At 29.5% G+C, this 22,136-nt stretch overlaps 2 protein-coding genes across 5 annotated transcripts in view; one reads left to right on the forward strand and one right to left on the reverse strand.

The window, feature by feature from the left end:
• LOC106682070 (tRNA (cytosine(72)-C(5))-methyltransferase NSUN6) overlaps positions 1-4,420 on the reverse strand; it is a 15,687-nt gene extending 11,267 nt beyond the window's left edge. The window contains exons 1-8 of one of the 4 annotated variants that reach the window (XM_067047010.1): positions 4,253-4,420; positions 4,030-4,122; positions 3,840-3,959; positions 3,569-3,767; positions 3,342-3,498; positions 3,055-3,250; positions 806-1,109; positions 547-701 (exon numbers count right to left, since the gene is read on the reverse strand). In XM_067047010.1, coding sequence (XP_066903111.1) covers positions 547-701; positions 806-1,109; positions 3,055-3,250; positions 3,342-3,498; positions 3,569-3,767; positions 3,840-3,959; positions 4,030-4,107 — 1,209 coding nt within the window. In that variant the 5' untranslated portion in view covers positions 4,108-4,122; positions 4,253-4,420. Of the gene's footprint in view, positions 1-546; positions 702-805; positions 1,110-3,054; positions 3,251-3,341; positions 3,499-3,568; positions 3,768-3,839; positions 3,960-4,029 lie in introns of those variants that run through there. The other 3 variants (XM_067047011.1, XM_067047009.1, XM_024358951.2) reach the window with 3 other exon arrangements.
• A 2,899-nt stretch (positions 4,421-7,319) lies between these two features.
• On the forward strand, positions 7,320-16,985 carry Vps52 (vacuolar protein sorting 52). The gene is made up of 11 exons (XM_014422728.3): positions 7,320-7,681; positions 7,753-7,928; positions 8,198-8,449; positions 8,527-8,659; positions 8,738-8,926; positions 9,603-9,758; positions 12,378-12,532; positions 13,646-13,730; positions 15,082-15,285; positions 15,866-16,037; positions 16,589-16,985. Exons 1-11 carry the CDS (start codon positions 7,457-7,459, stop codon positions 16,837-16,839), a joined length of 1,998 nt encoding a protein of 665 aa, XP_014278214.1. The 5' UTR covers positions 7,320-7,456; the 3' UTR covers positions 16,840-16,985.
• The last annotated feature ends 5,151 nt before the right edge of the window (positions 16,986-22,136 follow it).

Below are 22,136 nucleotides of genomic sequence, written 5' to 3' on the forward strand. Positions count from 1 at the left end.
TCAATAATAATAATAGATAAGATAAAATCAATTATGGGTGCTTTAATAAATTAACTATTTGGGAATAGGCGAGGGATAGGTTTTGTGATTGACTGGGGAAGCTTCTAATTGTATAAAAATGCTTTCGGATATCAATCGTTTATCGTGGTTAGGGACAGAGGCTAGTATGGAGGTATTGCCAAAATCAAAAGAGTGTTTGAGTGTTAAGCTATGTTCGTTAAACTATGTATAGGGGGATGGAAAAAGATATATATCTAATATATAAGATATTCCAAATTTGTTTGTATAATATTCCTTTTCAATTTTATGTTTCCCTAACGTTGTTGTTATCTCTTTTGTTATAAAGACCTGAAACTCAGGTCGAAACGTCGGCATAAAATAAATAAATATTGTTTTGTTTATTTATGTTGTTCTTTGCTGACCGCACCCCTCGACAAACTTCTCCAATCTAAAGTTATTATGTTACATTATATTATTATGTTCAAATTCCTATTTTTTTTATACTAAAACATAGCTTATTTATTCGAGTAATCAATGGTATCTTACCTCTTGTAATCCAGGATATCCTATAGAAGGTTCAACTCTCTTCAAAGAAAGTTCAGGGAATTGCTTCAGTGCCCATGAAACCATCTCTTCATTTTCTTCTAAGGTGATGGTGCAAGTACTGTACACCAGTAATCCACCTTTGCTCAAAGCTTTAACTGCCCAATAAATCAAAATATTTGAATTATATATAACGAAGATTCAAAAATAAAATAAGATAGTCTGTTTTATTTGACTCATATATACATAAAGTATTCAATACTTGCACTGCGCAATAGTTGACGCTGTAAAAACACATAAGACTTCAGTTGAGAAGAAGATATATTATTCATTAGGGAAGGACGCTGCCCAAGTGCAGAACATGGTGGATCCAACAAAACAGCTGGAAAGGATTCTTTCATGAAAGGGGGACCAAGATGATTAGCATTGCTTTCAGACATATCTTCCATGATACATTTCGTAGCATCATATAAATAGTACTTCAAATTAGTCAAACCGAATCTTTCAGAAAGTTTTCCAATTTTTGACACTCTGTCGGCTGTTTTATCAAGTGCTATGACCTCTCCCTATAACACATGTAATATAATTATTTAAAAATAAAAATTATGTTGTTCTTAAATTAGTTAAGAAGTTCAAAGGTTAAATACCCTCAGAATATTTGATGTACCAATTCCAAAAAATAGAAACTTAGATAGTAGGAAAGTAAATCGTGACTAAACTTTCCAAAGATATTTGAAGGGAACGAGTCCAAATAGGCTAAATTCTTAAATAACTAAAGAGTGGGACAAATGCAGTGAATGGATATAGGTACTTGAATTATTATGTTTCTGATCGAAATTAATCAGTATTAGAAGATATATCCATTTTACAGCCACTTCAATAAAAAAAAAATTTTGGGCATTGGTCTGTATGTGTGTCTGGGCCACTATTATATCTTGAATGGGTTGGCTGATTTTGTTGGTTATTATTCGGTTTTGTAGTGTTTTGACTACTGGTGCCTGTGAGCCAAATTTTGAATATCAAATTTACAATATATCTATCCATTCAAAGAAAGTTAAGGCACAATAAAATTTTTACTTGTGTTTTAAAAGAATTTGGCTCAGTTTCTTCATGGAAGTCATTTACTTAAGTTCATTAATTTTACCAATAATTTGAAATGTATACATCTGGAGTATTCTAGATGATCAATAAAGTCAAAAATAATTAAATTGCCAAGCAAGATAAACTAAAAATAAAAAGAATTTTTATCAGGCCAGTGGGTACAGCAAGCTATAATTGTATTGGTCTTAGCAGGTAAAGTGGTAGGGAAAGATGTGTGAGTGGACACATTATTATTATAGTGATAAAGCAATTCAATTAATCTATTGACAGTAGTTGTATAAATAGAATTTTGAAGTGTAAGTAACTTATTTTAAATATTTTTAACGATTTTAAAAGTTGTATGATAGTATTAGTTTTAATGTAATATAGAAAAAGTACAGAAAAAAATATCCTGAAGATGGAGATACTAATCCCCACATTGATGACATTAAATTGATGTAATCATTAATAATAATAACTAAAACAAAAAATAAAAGGAGTGGGTTTGCTTTTTAATTAATAATTTTAAAGTGTACTTCCCATAAAATTGAAAAAAAAATAAAACAAACCTAGAAAATACTTCTCAAGATTTAATTAATCCAATTGCTATTTAAATTTATTTCACTATAAAGTGCAAGTAAGTAAAAAAAAGTTTAGCAGTACATAAAAATTAATATCAACTTTGGAGGAATTATGTGTGGCATTACATTTGTGACCACCCAAGTGAAGTAATATAACTGTAAATTTTAAAATTAAATAAAACCTATAAAAAAGGAGTCAGGACTAAATTGATATTAATATTTGAAGAGTCAAAATTATATTGATAACAAATTAGATTCTGAAATAATTCGAGCAAAACAGCATTATTATCACCATAATCCACAATGTGATAATTGGCAGAAAGAGGAATATAAATTAGTCTTTTTTGTTATGATGATCATTGTAATTTAAAGTATGTAAAAAACTAAGAAAATAAAGAGCCAAATGTTAGCCATGTATTTAAAATTTTAATTGAAAAATAACATTCAACAAAATAAGGAACCAAAGAATCGGAGCAGAAATTAAAAAGAAACCACTAATAAAGGAAACAAAACTGGATCAGTCATGTAAGTAATACTCATCACTAAATTACCAAAAAAAAATATTTATTTCAAAGAACTGATTACGAAGATAAGGTCAATATTAAAACAAAACTTTTTTCCGGCTCAGTGGATCAAGAGGGCTTAGATAAAGATAATACATAGAGCATTTATCACTTAAGAGAATTAATGATAATTAAATTGTCAAGCAAGATAAAATAAAAATAAATAGTAATAGCTCTAAAAAGGAAAATAATTTTCAACTTTCATGTAAAGTAATATGATGCTCTAATATTATATATATTCAAACAAAATGATCAGGCAATAGAATTAATTGTTTCAAATTTAATACCTTATTTCCTAAAATTGTGGCTATGTGTGTGGCTTTATTTCCTGGTGCTGCACACATATCGAGCACATTTCCGGTAATGTTTTTAAACATATGACCACAAACTATAGATGGAAAGTTTTGAAGTAATCCTGAATCTTCGGGCAATTTGATTTTGGGAATACCAGATAAATTCCAATCAACTTCAACACCTACACCTCTAGGTATGAATTTAAGGAGGAGAAAAATTTCAATGTGGTAGCAGTTCAAATGACTAATTCCAGAGGTAAAAAAAATTAAATACATCCTACCTCACAGTTGCATTATTTTTGAACAGTTCATTTCTACTGACTTTGACTGTCCCAGTACCGATTAACAAGGACTTTCCAGTGAATTTTTTGTTGAAACCACGTCTACAATTTCTTTCAAGATCAGCAAAAACATTTACTTTATCTCCTACCTTGGCATCTAAAACACAACAAAAGTTATATATAACCCTAAATTTACTTCATGACACATTTAGTAAGACTTAATTTACTTGTAGAGATTGATAATATTCCTGGTGCAAAAATATCAGCACCCCGTAGCACAGCATTTGCACATGCTACGTCAACGATAACATCATATTCACACAGGTTTTCTCTACAGTCATGTTTCCACCTACTTACCACAATACAGTCATTAATAATTTTGTGAATAAAAATTTTAGGTGGATGTTTATTTTGTGCTTCAGTTTCCTGTAAAGTAGGAAAGATTCTATTCACTTAGATTCTAACAATTTCAATTATAAAACGTAAAAGTAATATTACTTCTATGAATTGCTTATCTATGATATCAACCAAATCTTGAACTTTGTATTTCTTGACATTAACTCTGAAGGTCGTAAACCCTGGTGCATTTAGAAACCAAGAGTAATCTTCTGAACCATCCTTTAAAAATTAAAATTTTAATAACATTGATTGAATAGTGATTTTATAATCTCGATAAAAATATTAGTACCTCTGAATTTAAGAACATCGGTGGAATATGTTTCAATAGATCATCTTTATACTTAAATGGAACCAAAATTAGTGCCATATTAGTGGAGAAAACCTCAAAAAAAGTTTCAATAATCCATAAATTACCTCATCTCAAATAATACTTTAATTATGTGAATAAGTTCAAGACATTTTATTAACTAAAAATGAATTTATTTTTTAAAGCAATAGTGGTTTTACTTTACTTTATTTCTCTTTTCAAAATTTTAGAAGAGAAAATTAGTCACATAGCAATAGACTTTAAATCTTCACCAGTATACTAAATCGATCATTAGAAAAATAGATTCAACATCTATTTAGATAAGTAAATAAAACACCACTACAAATCCTGGGTTTTAAGGCTGACAGGTTATGCTTCTTTAGAAAGTTAGAGATACGAAAATGTAGATGAAATTGATACATTATAAAGTTATGAGATTATTTTTGGTTTCGTTTCGTATAATATACGAATATATTATATACTTTTATTTTTTTAATATCTATCATTTTATGTCCTAGAACTTTTGTAGTGTTATAGTACTTATAGATATAAATAATTTAAAGGGGTACATTTTTTCAGTCTAAAAATAACTAACATTGATAATTGTTTTTAGATTAAGAAATGACATAGCTATTGTCTTTGAAGTGTTTTTCAATAAGATGTACCTATAGTACGAACTAGGATACATTAACAGGAAGCGTCTATAAAATACAAAATTTTTCTTGGAAATGAAAATTAAACTTTTAGTGGATTGATGATTTTAAGATCATTATTGAAAGATGGCAACTACTAATGATAATTATCATTGCCTGGGCTTATTTTGGTATTATCCTCATGTCCAGTGCTGCCGATTCGGATATTTTTCACCTTGGGAGGTAATTGGTGGGGATCGGAGATTTCGGGTAAAATGGTTTTACCATATGCTGGATCTACACAAATCCAAGACTTGTAAAAATGCTTGGTAAACAGAGGAAGTAACAAACGTCGGTATCCATAAGGTTGTTTTTTCTCTTTGAATTTTTTCGGCTATGACATTCGATTTAATATATTTTTACTATCAAAATGCACAAAATAAAGATAAGCGAATTGAAAAGGAAGCGTAAATATCAGGAATGTAGGTAGTAGATGACAAAACTTCATATAAACAAATGGAATTTCACCGCATCCGGACCAAATTCCATTTATTGATACACACGGTCAATCAGCAATCTTCCAGTATTCATATAAATAGTATTACATAACCTATAAATTCAACCTTCGCTCTAGAATTTTTATCAGAAACTTTTTAATTTAATTACTTAGACGCTTAATGTCTCCCTAAAAATATATTCGTGTTATGTTGAATCAAAATTAAACTGCTAATGTTGACTAATAAGGTTTGAAACAATGTATTTACACCAAATCAATAGAATTTTAAAATATACAAACATAAACAAGAGTTAATTATTAACTTCAAAGGTTCTGGGAAATTCCTTATTTAATTAAAACGCGGAGTCAAAGATATTCAACTGTTGGCAGTTCTAAAATAACGCAAACTGAAAACAAACGTGTGGATGCAGCACCCTTTGATTTGTGCCCATAAACCGACACTCAGCCGCAAATTCAGGCCAACTTGTACCAGTTAATCCAAATATCCCATCCTTATGCTAGCACACGCGCGTTTGGCAAACGTGTGGAAGCACATTTAGAAACTTTTTCTATTCCTAACAATTAATAATTTTTTCTTAGATTTTTAATTTCAAAACATAGGCACCTTTTGGGGTCCTAGATAGATTTATTTTTGAGTCTTGGGATGAATATAATTTTTGGACCTTGGGTGGATTTGTTTTTAGGGCCTGAGATGGATTCATTTTTAGGGTCCGGGGCGGATTATTTGAATTTTAGGAATTCTCTTCAATCTAATTGTTATTCTACAAATTAAAATTTGATGTGTCAACTTAAGGAACTGTATCAACTATTGAGTTGTTTACCCTACTTGTACTATTTACGATTACGTTAGACCCAGTATGACATTACTGTTCCGAAGTAAATACTGTTATGTCTGTAACTATCTATAATAGTTACTCCATGGTAGTGCCTAACACTTTTTTCGCAATAAAGGGAACCATGATAGTTCACAGTCAAGACGTATACATGCAATGGTCTACTAGTTAACGTGACAGTTGCTTCACTGACATTATTGTACTATAAACTATCATGACAGAGCTAGTAAGACATTATCATCATGACTGTAACAATCATACAGTTACAGTTATAAAAATTCTCCAAGAGCGGGTAAAGCGGCGGATATGTGTACGGCAAAACGGGTATTTTCAAGGCGCTGAGCGAATATTTTTTGGACTGAAGAATCGGCAGCACTCCTACCACGGTAAAATCTATCATTCAAACGTCATGATAGCTGAGCAGGTTGGTGCCTGAGTCCCAGAGTTTTCACAATATACATAGGAAAATGGCGAATTTCAGGAAATATATCCAAGCAACGCCCCTTTGGAGCGAGCAGAAGTCGACAGCTGTGACCTAATTTAAGCAGTAATAATGATAGTAAAAGAAGAAATTTTGGTTTACCGCCGTTGGAGTTTGTTTTGTACACTAGTACTTAAAAATTGGTACAGTTAACTTAATTTAAAACTTTCGTGTTAAAGGGAGCTATTGTGACCAATTTAATTACAATTTACAAATCATTCCTTTGGTACAACTTTACATTAGGTCCGCAGCCGAACCATCGCCATACCAAATTATTCTTGAAAAAATAAAAGGTATTTGGTCCGAGTGCAGTCAAATAAAACTCAATTAGCAAATTGGTGTACTATTTTTAATTTAAAACTATAGACATAGATAAAACTGAAAATAGACAGAAAATATTTTAAATTTATTATTTTTAATTAAAAATAGTACACAAATTTACTATTTTAGTTTTATTTGACCGTACCCGGACCAAATACCTTTTATTGGTACACACGGTCAATCAGCAATCTTCCAATATTCTTGAAAAAGTTTGATACGCCGCGGAACTGATGTGAAGTAGCACCAAGTATTTTTGCGATAGTTGAAAACATACTCAATTACTCGTCCGATTTTATGTGAATATGTTTTATATAAAATTTTAAATTATATGTTTAATAACTGAAATATTAAATATATGTATTAGCTATATGGTTATTTGACAGCTTTTAAGTGGAAACACTGTTTATAACAGCAAGTCGAACTCCTTTAAAAGTACGGTGTTGTCAAATATGTTAAGACTATGTTGTTTGTTGTAATTAATTATTACAGTGGATTTTTTTTAATTGAAAGACTTCTGTATAATCATGGACTTGGTTTATTATTTAATTGTAAATGTGACTTCTGAGTGGTTCTAAATATTCATTTCAGTTCTAGCATTGAATCTTTTGATTATAAAAGTTCTAATATGGCTAAAGAATCAGTTAGTAATGCAGAAGTTCTGGAATGTTATTTAGAAGATGAAGAAGTTCAAGAAGTCTTAAAAGCTGGTACTGATTTAAGAGATTATTCTAGACAGATTGAAAGACAGTTGAAGGATGTTGAAAATAAATCAATTCAAAATTACATAAAGGAAAGCCAAAATATTGTGAGCTTGCATAATCAGATTAATGCTTGTGATAAGATTTTGGAGGTAATGGGATTGTAACAATATCTTTATTTAATAGGTTTACTTCCCTTTAACTGTGATTTTGTTTTCCGTAGAGGATGGAGTCTATGCTGCTGAGTTTTCAATCTGATTTAGGCAGTATTAGTAATGAAATTGTTTATTTGCAAAAAAAATCTATTATTATGAGTCAACAATTACACAATCGCCAAGCTGTTAGAGGACAACTAAGTCAGTTTATTGATGATATGGCTGTTCCAGAAGCTCTTATCAAGTTAGTTTGTTTTAAATTAAATATTTCATTCTTAATTCTTTTTTTTTTTTTTTTATAAATATTGTTTAATTTATTACACTGATTGTTCGATTGTTTTGCCATCTTTGTGATGGAAATGGAAAGTGGTTGTCTAGTTTTATTTTGGCTCATAACTATGCCAGCCACCACAAAAATATGGTTATTCTAATCACTTAATCATTAATAAATATTAAATTTTTTGGGTTGTAATTTGGTGATTTCAGTGTTTAAATATTTATTTTATACTTCAGGGGAATTCTGGACAAGCCAGTTACTGATAAAGATTTTCTTAATCAGTTGTCTGTGTTGAATCATAAGATCAGTTTTGTTAAGGAGCAAAGTTTTAAAGAAGTCAAATCTTGTCATGATGTTAAAGATATTTTGGAAAAGCTGAAAATAAAAGCGGTAACAAAAATAAGAGCTTACCTTCTTGAACAGATATCCAAGTTTAGGAAGCCAATGGCCAACTACCAAATACCCCAAAGGGGTATTCTTAAATACAAGTAATATTATATCCTTTATCTTTAAAAATATTAATATTTAAAATAATTTCCCATTTGCTAACTGAAGACATTTGCAGATTTTTTTTCGAATTTGCTTTAACGAACGAAAGAGCTGTAGCCCAGGAAATCTGTGGTTCTTATGTTGATACAATGGGGAAAATTTATTATTCTTACTTCAAGTATTATTCATCTCTTTTAGGAAAATTGATGGTATGTATGCATATTTATATAGATTATTGCTTTCAAAGTTGCCATGTTTTTAATTTAAAATAAATTTTGTCGATTCAGTACGAGACTCAGGCCTCTAAAGATGATTTAATGGGAATTGAAGAAACCGGTCGAGGAGGTCTTTTCTCTAAAGCATCATTGAGGCAAAAAAATACAGTTTTTACGATTGGTAACCGTGGTGATGTTCTTACTTCTCTTTTAGAAGCACCTATTATAGTTCCTCATGCTGAGCAAAAAACCGATAAGAGGGTAAGCTTGAAAACATGTTTAATATTTTATTTGTTAAAGTCATTAATGTATTTGGGATGTTTGCTTTATTTTTTAAAAAATAGTGATCAAATTTATATTTTTTTTGATGTTTGAGAAATCACAATTATTTATTGACAGTTTAAAAGATAATTCATTTTTCAATTAATAAAATAAAATGTATTCATATAGCCCCAACACTCTTTATTAAATACTTCATATGTCCAACATTTCGGCCTATTTGGCCATCATCAAGGACAATCTTAACTATAATTTCACAGCCTCACATGAACTATTAAACATTTGCAGGCTATTTGGCCCAGTTTCTGATCTAATATAGTAAAAATTAACCTATATGGTGCGTCCACAAAGACTAGTCTTTTTGGATTTATTACTTAGTAATGTTATCTCCTGAGTTTCTTCCAGCCCTTGTCAAGAGTGTTATCCATTTGGTATTTTAAAAAGGAAAATCAATGATAAAAGTCTGTTTCTGAATCCACCTAATGAGGATTCTCAAAAATACTGTAACTCATTTTGTTTTGCTTTTTTGTAATTTTTATTTTTTATATTTTTATATATTAGTTTCTATTTTATGATATTGGAATAAAATTGTGAAAAATATGTGTATATTTTTGAAAAATTTATATGTCACTAAAAGATTTTTTAAAAATTGTTCTAGTATCCCTATGAGGCGCTTTTTCGTTGTGAGCAGTATGCTTTAGTGGATAATGCTTGCCGAGAATTTCACTTTATTTCAGAGTTTTTTATTGTTAAAGGAAACGCTGCATTTGATCTATTCTCACAAATAATGGGGAAAACTCTTGCTCTTTTAATTGTAAGTATCAATGTTACTTCAAACAAATGTTAAATGACATTTTCAATTAAATAAATATTATCAAATTTTGAGTTCTGTTCCTAAAATTAAATTTGAATTTAAAGGAATTAATGATTTTTTGATCTAGTATTCTCCCCTGTTCTGTAAGGAGAAATCCAACTTCTGGTTGATTTTTTGAGTGTTGTTATAGGACCTTATCTTGTATTCCTTCATTAATTTTTATTTTTGTTGAATCACATTAGGTAATTCTTTTTCTTTTGATATTTTGTTTTTATTTACTAAAATCTTTTTTTAATACTATTCTGTGGCGATAAACAGGTGAGATGTTATAATCTGAAAATTTCTGTTCTCGTGGACAATTGCCTTAGTCCATTGTATGTCATTACAGATATTTTCTGTAGTGAAAATAAAAACGATCCTCTGCCTCATTCATACAAAACTTCCAGATATGTTTAGTCTAAATCAGTCTAATTTTTTTTTACAAGATAAGTATGATTTGTTTTCTGTGGGTTAAGTAAGGATGATCATACACCACCACCATGGTTTTTCCAGTGTGCCTTCTTAAATATTTATGGTATCCTCCTTTCAAACAAGCTAGGTACTAATGATAATTAAAGTCTTACATTATAAATATTCAAATAATTCTTTTGGAGTGAAAGCATGTCAAAATCAATCTTTATTAACGTGTTCACCATAATTAACCAATTCTTTTAATTTTCTTTTTTTTATTTGTTTGTTCCCTATCCCACATCACCACTTGTGAAGAATGGTGTCAAAACTGGATGAGTAAAATAAATTCCAATAAATCCCATTAAATCACATTTACCCTTTGTCATAAACTCATGATTTCTTGCCTCACAGAATCCTTTAATAACACCCCATTCATTCCTGTCGAACAGATTCTGTGCCTAGGACTACATCTGGACTAACGACTGACTTGGAATCCATATACTAGACTAAAAAGACAGGAAACTGGTTGTTGAATCCGACTATTACAACACTTACTAGACAAATGGTCTAAACTTCTAACTAATTACAAAAGACTTCACACCATTTTCCAATTTCAGACACTTTCTTAATATTGCTCAATTAAACTATCTTAAGGTTTCTTCTTCCCGTTTTAAGCAAATATTTCAATAGTGATATAGGACCATCGTTCCCTGGAGATCTTAGTGGGGCGGGTTCCGGTCGGGAAGGATTGTCCTTTTTCATGTTATGATCTCCTGTTGTGAGATTATGACATGTCGTTGATCGACCAAACTGCTCGCTATAAATGCCTGTTTAAAAAGTCAGATAAGTAAAGACAGGGGGGGATACTTACCACTATACTACCAAGAAAATCTTAATGTCTTAAAACTATCTTAAAGTCTTCTCTTCCCATTTTAAACAAATGTAACTATAATAAGACTTATCTGGATATAGGGAGTTGAGTTTTGGGGCTCCTCTAAATCATCAAAATCCTCTCGTATCCAATCCTTACAATTCAAAATCCTTAATACTCCTTACTTTGTCATAAATCAAGTCATCCATCAGGACCTCTGTTCTTTATGTTGCGGATTTGGCTAGAACCAGATACCATTCCTTCTATGATAAACTTTCCAACCACCCAAACCCTCTTGTTTCTAACCTGGTTTCTTCATTACCTGATAATCCTCCTACGCATCTAGAAGAATATGGCCCTGAAATCTTCTCCTCTAGAAATGTTATTGGAGTTCTATCGATGGGTTGATTCTCCACATGTCTGTATCAAACAATTGTATAGAAATTATTTTTATACAAATTATATTTATATTAAATTATTAAAAAAACATTATTGTTTTTGTATAATTATTAACTAACTTAACCTTTAATTATTTAATAAATAAATAACCTTACAAATAAATTGATACTGATACTGAAGCTATGCTTGATCTTAAAGGATTCTCAAGGCTTTTTTAGCTTTCCATCAAATGTAGTTTGTTTGTTGGGGTTAATGGGAAATGTGTTGGCTGGGGTTCATCCCACCTATGAAGAGTTAGTGACCATGACTTTGTTTTGTGAAGCAGTAATTTATTCAGGGCCTCTCATACTTCTATAAGAGGATTCGGCTAACCTTGTCCCTCTGGTTCTATCCTTATTCCTTCAGGATGTGGAGGAGATGGGTGATTCTGTTTACGATGCTGCTGACCAGGTCTTAATGAAGAAAGGTGAAATAAAGAAATCTTCAGTGTCTGAGACAGACTTTTAGAGCTACGATTTAAAGTTGATTATTTGGGGTAACTGATGAAATTACAAAGGAATAACTTACTCGTACCATTGCTGTTGGCAATGCCGAATTAATGGGTGGTGGCATTAGTAAGACAATGGAGAATAAGATGGTCTTTGAAGTGTAAAGACTAAGAAATCTTCTTTATTTTTCAATTGTGAGAAACAATTGTTTACCATTGTTTCTCAGTTCGGAGGAGGATTTTATGGACAATTATTGTTTTGATAAATATCAAATAATTTATATAAAAAGTTAAAACACATGGTTGGATTTACTTCTGTAACTTTTCCCTTAAAAATAGACTGATAGCTCTTTATAATTTTATCAAATCTTTTTGATAATCTTATGTATTTTTATTTATTTTATTTTTGCAGAAAAATGTTGAAAATTATACTGGAACTTGTTACGATACCATTTCATTGTTTTTATGTGCCCAATTAGTCCTTCGTTACCGTCTTCTGTGCCATAAACATGCTGTTCCTGCTTTGGATGCTTATTGGGATGAACTACTTGAGATTTTGTGGCCGAGGTAATTACTTTAAAATTATCTTATCATGGGCTATTACTATTAGTATTGTAATTGTATTTAATTATGTTTGAGTAGCTATTGTTTGCTGCAATTTTTTTAAGTTTTCCTCTGTTTTTTTGTTGGAATAAACATTTTGTTTTGTATTTCTTTCAATCTTTAGAACCGTTCTTGGGACAGGCTCCCACCCTTGAACTATTATAAAAATAATGAAATATTTTTGAGCGAAAATGTCCCCCTAATTCAGTTTTAATTGAAATGAATCAAAATCAAGATTTTTTACAGCTAAGAAGTAAAAAAAGGTTCTAGAAAGGAAAAGATAACATTGAGCCAATGTTTGAGGCAGAGCAAAACAAATAATGTGAACCAAAACCATAATATCTGAGGGCTTAGCCAGTTGCTAAATGACTAAAAAACATGGTTCTTTAAAAAAAATTACGCGGACTTGGAAAGATGATCAGGATAAAAAAAAATCCTTCTCATTCTTTTATGATCTATCTATTCTAGTTTTATTTCTTTTCCTATCGTTTCTAGTACAAGTTTGTAGTCTAGATGGTACGAGCAAATTCATTGAATAATTGAACTTAAAATACAAGTGTGAAGGTATTAGCTAAACTTAAGCAATATAAGGGATAATTAGGAATACATTCCTGATTCACTAGATTTTGTATTTTATCTCAGCTTCCATAATTTTCATCTCTAACTCTGGAAACACAATTTTAATTATATTTTTCTTATATTCATACCTGTAATGTAGCTTTTTACTTTATTAATTTCCTGATCTCAAACTCATTTTTTAATGGTCTTTTTATTCATTTTTTTTCTATTTTTCTTAATAACTATTCAATAAAATTACTGATACTAGAAATAATCTCTTCTTTTTTTTTCAGTCAAGTTAAAATGTTATTTCAAAAAACTTAATACACTAGTTGGTTTTATTGTACTAATATATTAAAAAACGATAATAACTTGTTTATTATATTTCCATGTGGCTTCGCAATAATGCATCCTTCTATTTTAATTTTTGTTTGTTATGATTTATTATTTTTTATTATTGCTTATTGTATTTATTCTTGTATTAGTACAGTTCTAGAATAAATTTTTTGTTTTTTTCAGATTTGAATATGTATTTCGTTTGAATATCCATAGTATAAAAGAATGTGATCCTACCAAGTTTAATAAGGAAACTAAACCGCATTATGTAGGTGTTCATGGTAATGTGATTTAACATTAAGATTGATTAGAATTATTTTATGCATCCGTCAAAGACAAAGGTTTTATATTGGCTTTTTACTGTGAAACATTTCATTGTGTGGAAAATTTCAGTAGTTGCTGACTGAGAATCATTTGATATTATTTCTGTTATTGTTTTTAATTTTGCTTTGAGCACATTTTTCTCACCCAAAAATGAATTACATACATATATTCATAAAAATATGTAACATACATATATTTATCAAAATATATGAAATACCCATATTAATAAAAATATATACAATACATAAATTCATAAAAATGTTTTTGAAAATAAAAAATATTTCAGAAAATAAATATTTCAAATAATGTGGAAGTTTGATATGCATGAAGTAAATACTAAATATAAATAAAAAACCTGCATTACACCAAAATATGAAGAATCCTGTTCATAGTTCATGACTTGATTAAGTTATGTCATGCCAGATTAAGCTTGATATTAAATTTTTGGGTGGAAAGATTATTTTCAGGAATATTGAAAAAACAAGTATTAATTAAACACTTGAAGACATATCTCAATGATTTTGCCTTAAATATTGGTCAAAGCATATGTTTAATTTAAGTTACATGTTAAAGTTAATAACTGTATTTAATTTAAATTTAATATAACACCCCTGAAATTTATTTAATTTCCAAAAAATAAACAATAGATTTATAGGGAAAACTCAATGCTGAGTGTATATAATAATAATTTGAACCACTGCAACCCATGAAAGGTCATGGGCCTCAGTACTTTGTAAGGAAGTGCTGTTTTTAGAACAACAGTTATACAGGGAATATATTATTCAAGATATTAGGATACGCTCAACCTCCAGATTGTCCTAATTAAGGGTACCGACTTCACGTGGCTGGGTGGACCCCAGGAGGGCTCCAGAACCCACAGGATTGACTCAAGACTACAGTGTAACAGATAATTATTATCTACCACAGCCAAGAATCAAAACTGGAGGGGGAGGGGAGGGAGAGCAAGCCATGGTTGTTCACGTTACATTTCAGCATGGAAAGGCAAATGAAACCCAAACGTTTTGGGAAATTATATATACTTATAACAGTACTTTATTAATTATAACAGTAGTTATTAATTATTACAATTATTTGCTTGAAAAAAAATTTAACTTTTATTAAATTAATTATTTATTTTTTACTTCTAGGGGGGGGAAGCAGCTGCCCCCCTCTGCCTCTAGTAGGTCTGGGTACGTCCATGTGTGACTGTATAATAATCTTCCCCTTGCATGATACTGCCTGTTTTAAGAGTCTTGTAAACTTTGAATTTATTCCTTTTTTTTCTTTCTCTTTAGATTGCTAGAAGATATGCTGAGTTCTCTGGAGCATTAGTAAGCTTAAGTGAAAGCTATCCAAATGAGTTAGTCTCACGTTTGTTGGCTCAACTACTCGAAGAAGTCGAATGCTTTATTTTTCGAATGGCAGCCATATTTCCAAACAGGCAGCAGCAACTGGTTTTCCATATAAATAATTATGATATGATACTTTCGACACTGTTGGTTAGTATTTTACTTTTTCATTTTAATAAATCTATATGAGGGGATGGTTGGGGTGCGGTTTGTGAGAACACAAACGTACTTATTAGTATATTTTATTTGGCACTAATAACTAAGTTTGTACTTATTTATTTTCTCACTGACCCGCAACCCCAACCATCTTCTCCTTATATATATTATCCATAGTCAACTATGTTTCCATTATTAATAAATCTATATTAATTTAGAATTGTATCATAAAATGTTGACAAAACTTTGATAAAAATCAGGTGATGTTAAAAGTTTTTAATCAAGACCAAGCGGTTTTAGTCCACAAAAATGGCATTTCTCTCTTCTGGAGAAGTTTAACTTTGGTTCACTAGTTAATATTTAGTTCAATCTAACAAAGCTGGTTTTATTGCTTGGGGTTATTTGTTTTCTGTTTTAGTTGTATTCTATCGCAATTTTTGTTTAGTTTATTAAATTTATGTCAAGTTACATGTATGATTATGTATAATCGATAAAAAGAAAAATATTTTTTTGTATAAATTACCATTGTTACTTTTAGATACTTTGGTATTTAACGTTATACCTCTGCATTTAGGAACGAACTCGTGATAACTGTCGGGAAGCTGAGAGAATGAAACAACTTTTGGCTAATTATAGTAGTGAGTATGCTGAAGAGATTCTATCTCCTTCTTTTGGTGGTATCATACAGTTTGTGAAGGAATATGAATCACTTGCTGATAAACAAGAGGAATTGAAGAAATCAGAAAGTAATTAATTTATTAAATTCTCTAGAATATGTACAATTTATTTAGTTCTCACTTCTTAGTGTTTTAAAATATCTCAAGGGAGGGCTTAAGGTGAAGCTCTTGCGCAAATCACTTCTGATATATTTTCCCAACAAATCAGAAAAGGTATAGTGTAAAAATTAAGCAAATCAATTTGAAATATTAAGAAGAAACATTTTCCCAAACGGGAAGTATTTTCATAAAAGGATTCCTGCACTGAGAATATTAATACAATATACTTTTATAGAGAGAATAATTTTAGAGAAAGAAGAGAAGTGTTTTGTTACCCCCTTAATAATTTTTATTTAGAAACTAAATATACTTTAATCTGACGAGGAGAAGATGGTTGGGGGTGCTGTCAAAATGAAACACAAATAAGTCGGTGTAGCCTATTTAATAAGTTATACCAACTTATTTGTGTTTCATTTTGACCGCACTCCCAACCATCTTCTCGTACGTCATCCACGGTCAACTATCTCTCATAATTATACTTTAATCTGTTTTTTATTTTTAACTTTGTAATGTAATTGCAGGTAAAGCTTTGGTTCTAGTTGATTCTTTCTTATCAAGTTGGAAGGCTGGTATCGAATCCGTGAATAAAGAAATAGTTGGTTGTTTTCCGAATCTAGTCACTGGTTCTTCACTGGTCCAACTTGCTCTTGCTACGCTTCTACAATATTATGACAGGTTTACTAAAATTTTATCTCCTGCAGCAAAAGCTAAAGCAGTCAACATTCACCAGATAAAAGTTGAAATTAAAAAGTACAAAAATAATTTTTCATAGTTACATAAGATATTACTTATTACTCTTATCTTCACCCCTTCCTATAATGGTATATTTACAAGTTTTTGTATTGTATTTTTATGATTGTTGTATTTATTTTTTATACCAAAAAAAATTATTTGGGTGTCTCATTTCCAAAAGGTACTTAACACTTTTTTTTTTAATTAATATTAAATTTCTAATGTCTTTAGCAGCTTTTTTTTTTTGTATTTAAGAATATTTTAAGCTAGAACTTAGAGCGACTATGTTTAAGTTTAAAAAAAAAAAAATTGGTTAGTTTTAAAAAGATCATAGAACAAATACATAGTAGGATTGTTTCAAAGTCACCATTTTAAAATGTAGTATCTTTTGGAACTGACCACCACATTTGTATTTTTAATGAGAATATCATCTATTTAATTAAATTGTTATAAAAAAGAAAACATTTTTTTTATTGATTAATTTTATATCTGGTTTTTCATCATGTATTGCAACTCATAGGATTATTGTAGAATTGTAAATAATTTTTGTTTGACTTATATCAAAGTTATAAACTATCTTCTGTAGAATAAGAATGTCATGGCTGTCAAGTGATGCTTATTTATTAAATACTATTGTAATATTTTAGTTGTTATAATTTTATGATATTGTATTACGTTTGTTTGAAATGAAAGTTTTTGTTTTCTGTTTAACATTCCATCATTATGTTTGATCTCATTTAGTTTCACTCTTTGGAAATCTTTATTTAAAATTGTAAATAATTAATAACTGAAGTTATTATCCTTCTTAATTATTAATTGGTTTTCATTGTTTACTTACTAAACCTTAGATTAATTCAATAATAAATATGATGATACTTCTCTGTTCATAAAAAAATTATCTAAAAATCTAAAGAATCTGTAAGAAATTTATGTCAGAAGCTTAAAGTGATGATCTTTCAATATTTTTGATTGAAGAATTAAAACTAAAATTGTGAATAATCTTCTTTATTCACGATAATTAAAGTGGTTTATAAAATTAAAACTTATATATATATATATACAATACTAATTTTATTTGGTTTCATTTTAAAAGATTATAAATAAATGAAATTCTAATCATTTAGAATAAGTGGCTGTGATATTAGAAGAAATATATTCATTTATAAATAGTTCTTTATTTAAATGCTTAAATTTTTTTTTACTTTATTTACTTTTATCAGTGAAGCATATTTCCAATTTGAATAGAAAATTAAATTACAGAACTCCGTAAACAAAAGAAAAGAAGGTTGTCAGTCTGAGTTGATTTTGTAATATTTTAAATTAAAAATACTGAAAATATTATACTCCATTATGTTAGAGGTAACCATGCTTTGATTTTGTAGAATAAAACAATTCTGTCATTATTTGGAACTTTTCTTTATTCTATTGCGTGTATTTATGGTAATATATTTGTAACCATACTTGTTGGTAAGTTTTGCTAGTTATTGACCATATTGAAATTTTATAAACTAGTTTTAGTACCAGAGCTGGGAAGAAAAAAATCTCACACCAATTTTGATTACTTTAATGAAAACTATGTATAATTGCTAGTCAAAATTGATGAGTCTGCCAAGTATAGGTAGGGGGAATAAAAAATGGCGGTTGTTTCAAACCCATAAAAAATCTTTAATTTTTCATTCGGAGCTCTATATCTTAAAAACTACCAACAACACAGGAAAATCTAAAAGAACATTATTTAAAGGAGAGTAAATTTGCTGAAATATGAGCCATAATAGGGCTATTTACGTCTAATAGTTCTTGAGATATAGCCTTTTAAAACATTGCAACATTTCATAAAAATGTACTGAAATATCAGTAGTTAGTGAATCTATTTTGAGAAATCTATATCTCAATAACCATTGGATCTACAGGGCCCTGTTTCATAATGAAAGCTAATAGTATTAGTTGATAGTACAAGTGTAGAAACTAGTGTGGTAATAACACTAATACTTATTTTTTTCATGATAGTGATGACTATTAGTGATATTGGAGGAATTAAAAAATACAAAGTACAAGTTACTATTGTACAAGTTTGTGTAATTGAACTAAGTTAAATTTACAAGACTAATAGTATTAGTTTGTACTTTATTATGAAACAGGGCCCAGATGTCTATTATTACTTAAATTAAAGCTAGTTTAATTAATTAATACTATGAAGTAGCTTATGACCTTTACCTTTGTAGAGACAATAGTTTTCATGATATTTGCAAATAGTACAAGAGCCCAAGAGGAGAAAAAAGGCAGTTATCTCACTCCAATTTTTTATTACTTTAATGAAAATTATGTATAATTAATAGTCAAAATTCATGAGTCTGCCAAGTATAGGTAGGGGAATAAAAAATACGGGCCGTTTCAAAACGATAAAAAAAATTAATTTTTCATTTGGAGCTCTATATCTTAAAAAGTAGCAACAGCACAAGAAAACCTAAGAGAACGTCATGTAAAGTAGAGTAAATTTGCTAAACTATGAGCCCTAATAGAGTTATTTATGTTATATAGTTCTCAAGATATAGCTTTTTAAAAAACAACATTTCATAAAAATGTTGTATGGAACGTACTGAAAGATCAGTAGTTACTGAATTTATTTTGAAAAATCTATATCTCAATAACCATTTGATGTACAGATGTCTATTAGCACTCAAATTAAAGCTAGTTTAATGAGCTATAAAGTAGTTTATGATGCTTATCTTCGTAGGAGAAGCAGTTTTCATGATATTTGCTAAAATAAATTGATATAGTTGTTCGGACAAATTTTCATTTGGCAAATTTATATTCATATGTGAATATCATAAAAACTACTACCCTTACGAAGATAAGTTTCATAAACTACTTTTACAGTAAGTTAAATTTTCTTCATTTTGTTATAAATTTTCTGTATTAGTGTTGGCAGACATATGTGCGTCTTATGGGTCTAGAGATATATTTTTTCAAAAATCTACCATTTTATACGAAGAACTAGAAATTAACATTTTGTGAGTTTATTTTGTCAAATATCATAAAAACTGCTACTTCTACATATATAAACATTATTAACTAATTTATAGCACATTTAACTAACTTTAATTTGAGTGCTGGCAGACATCTGCATGTCCAATGGTTTCTGAAATAAAATTTTTCAAAAATCAAACTTATTGTCCAAACAACAATAAATCAATTTATTTTACCAAATATCATGAAAACTTCTACTTATATGAAGGTAAAGGTCATAAGCTACTTCATAGTAAATTAAACTAGCTTTAATTGTGCTAATAGACATCTGCACGTCTCTTAGTTCCTGAGATATAGATTTCTCAAAATAAATGAGCTAACTACTAATCTTTCAGAAGATTTTTAAGAACTTTTGCTTTTTAAAAAGGTATATCTCGAAAGCTATTGGACGTAAATAGCTCTTTTAGGGATAATATTTCAGCAAATTTACTCTTTTTAAAATAATGTTCTCTTAGATTTTCTAGTGTTGTTGGTAGTTTTTATGATATAGAGCTCCGAATGAAAAATCAATGTTTTTTTTAAGGGTTTGAAACAGCCGCCATTTTTTATTCCCCCTACCTATACTTGGCAGACTCATCAGTTTTGACTAGTAATGATACATAGTTTTCATTAAAGTAATGAAATTGGGGTGAGATAACTGGCTTTTTTCTTCCCAGCTCTTGTACTATTAGATCTACAATGCTCCTCTTACTAATAGTTTTGATGATGATGTATTAATTTAATTTTAATATCCTTTAATTTAATTTAAAAGGTTAAAATCTAAAATAGATTTCTGGAAACTCTTCAGGTGAAGATTGGTTAAAAATTCGAGAAATGGAATCAGGTAATCCAGAAGAATAAAATTAAGGGATAGGGCCTATGGCGGGTGACGAAAATACTCTCCCGCCGTAAAATTTCAGCTTTACTTTATTTCAGCTCTATAAATATTATAGAGTAAAGTGGAGAAGTTGAAGGTGTACAAAAAATACAACTTTGAAATCACGCATTTTTAATAAAAATCAAATATCACCATGATTTTTCAAGAAAATCCCAAAATTTTTTTTTTTTTTTTTTTTTTTTTTAAAACTCCTCTCGCGTAGGTCTACAAAAACATATGAAACACTATATTTGTTGGTAGTTTAAAAATTGCAGGGGATACAGATATAATCAGAAAAGTCAGGACCGAGAACTAGAAAAAATTCGTTTGTCCTAAAATACGTCAATCTCATTTATAATTCTTAGATCAGGTAAGCCGAAATATAATACTCTACAACTATCCTTGCCGAGTGAATGGGTTATTTAAGAATTATGATATTTGATGGGGTTATGGGGAAAATATCACCTAAGATAAAAAGTATTCCGCCATCTTTGATGAACCATTTTGGACAGAAGAGGACACGGGACTTTTCAGAACTCATTCTAGGAGTTAAGCCTGAAATTTAATGTTTTGTATCGAATCTTATTTTTACTGATTAAAAAAGAAAAACTTTTTTTTTAGTTTTCTGATTTAATATATATTTTTAATTAATTATTTATAAGTGGTCAAGTATAATAATATCAGAACTTCAATAGATCCCTTTACTCTTGACTAAGTTCATTTCAATTCTCCAACGTTTCGGCCCTTAGGTCATTATCAAAGAGACAACCTCATTATTGATTAGCCACAATTCATTAAAAACGTTTTGCATTACATGCCAGTTGCCAATGTCACACAATACAAATAAATAATTTCAATGCATTGACACTTGTTTTTTTACAAAAATTCTTGTAAATATGTTTTGTATCAAATCCTATATTTACTGATCAAAATGAAAAGAACTATGTTTTTACTTATCCTAAAGTTTTTAGAAATTTGTAGACTGCCGGAGCAAGCGCTTCCTTTCCTCCATCTACTTTCAGTCCTCCATTTAAATATCGAAGTAGTTCAAATCGAATTTTTCCATGGTGCAGTAGGAATAGGTTAAAGGTCATGTTTTATCCTAACGAATACAATTTCCTTTTTTCCTTCATCTTAATATTTATAGAAGATAAAAGCTTATTTTTCTTTATAAAATCCAAAATAGCCACTTTACTATTGAAGGTAAAGATGTACCGTAACACTTTTCTTTACGGAATCTATGTGGGAGAAATATCTTGTAATGATTTTTTTTTTCTTCTAAGCCCCATGGGTTCATTTCATGTTGAAACGGGTTGAATGTATCATCTATTTCTGCATTATGGTAATGCATTTTAAAAGAGGGCTGAGGAAATTTGATCATTTGGAAAGGGGTAGTCTGTATTTTGTGTGAGTTTGTTGGTGATGGGGCTCACCAGGTTTGTTGATTCAAATAA

The sequence above is a fragment of the Halyomorpha halys genome, unplaced genomic scaffold, assembly GCF_000696795.3.
Source record: "Halyomorpha halys isolate HHAL.00 unplaced genomic scaffold, Hhal_1.1 Scaffold387.1, whole genome shotgun sequence".
Taxonomy (NCBI): Eukaryota; Metazoa; Arthropoda; class Insecta; order Hemiptera; family Pentatomidae; genus Halyomorpha; species Halyomorpha halys.

Coding starts and splice junctions, on each gene's coding strand:
- Vps52 (XM_014422728.3), top strand. CDS start 7,457: ATGGCTAAAGAATCAGTTAGTAATGCAGAAGTTCTGGAATGTTATTTA. Junction 7,682..7,752: donor CTTGTGATAAGATTTTGGAG/GTAATGGGATTG, acceptor TGTTTTCCGTAG/AGGATGGAGTCTATGCTGCT. Junction 15,286..15,865: donor TGATACTTTCGACACTGTTG/GTTAGTATTTTA, acceptor CTCTGCATTTAG/GAACGAACTCGTGATAACTG.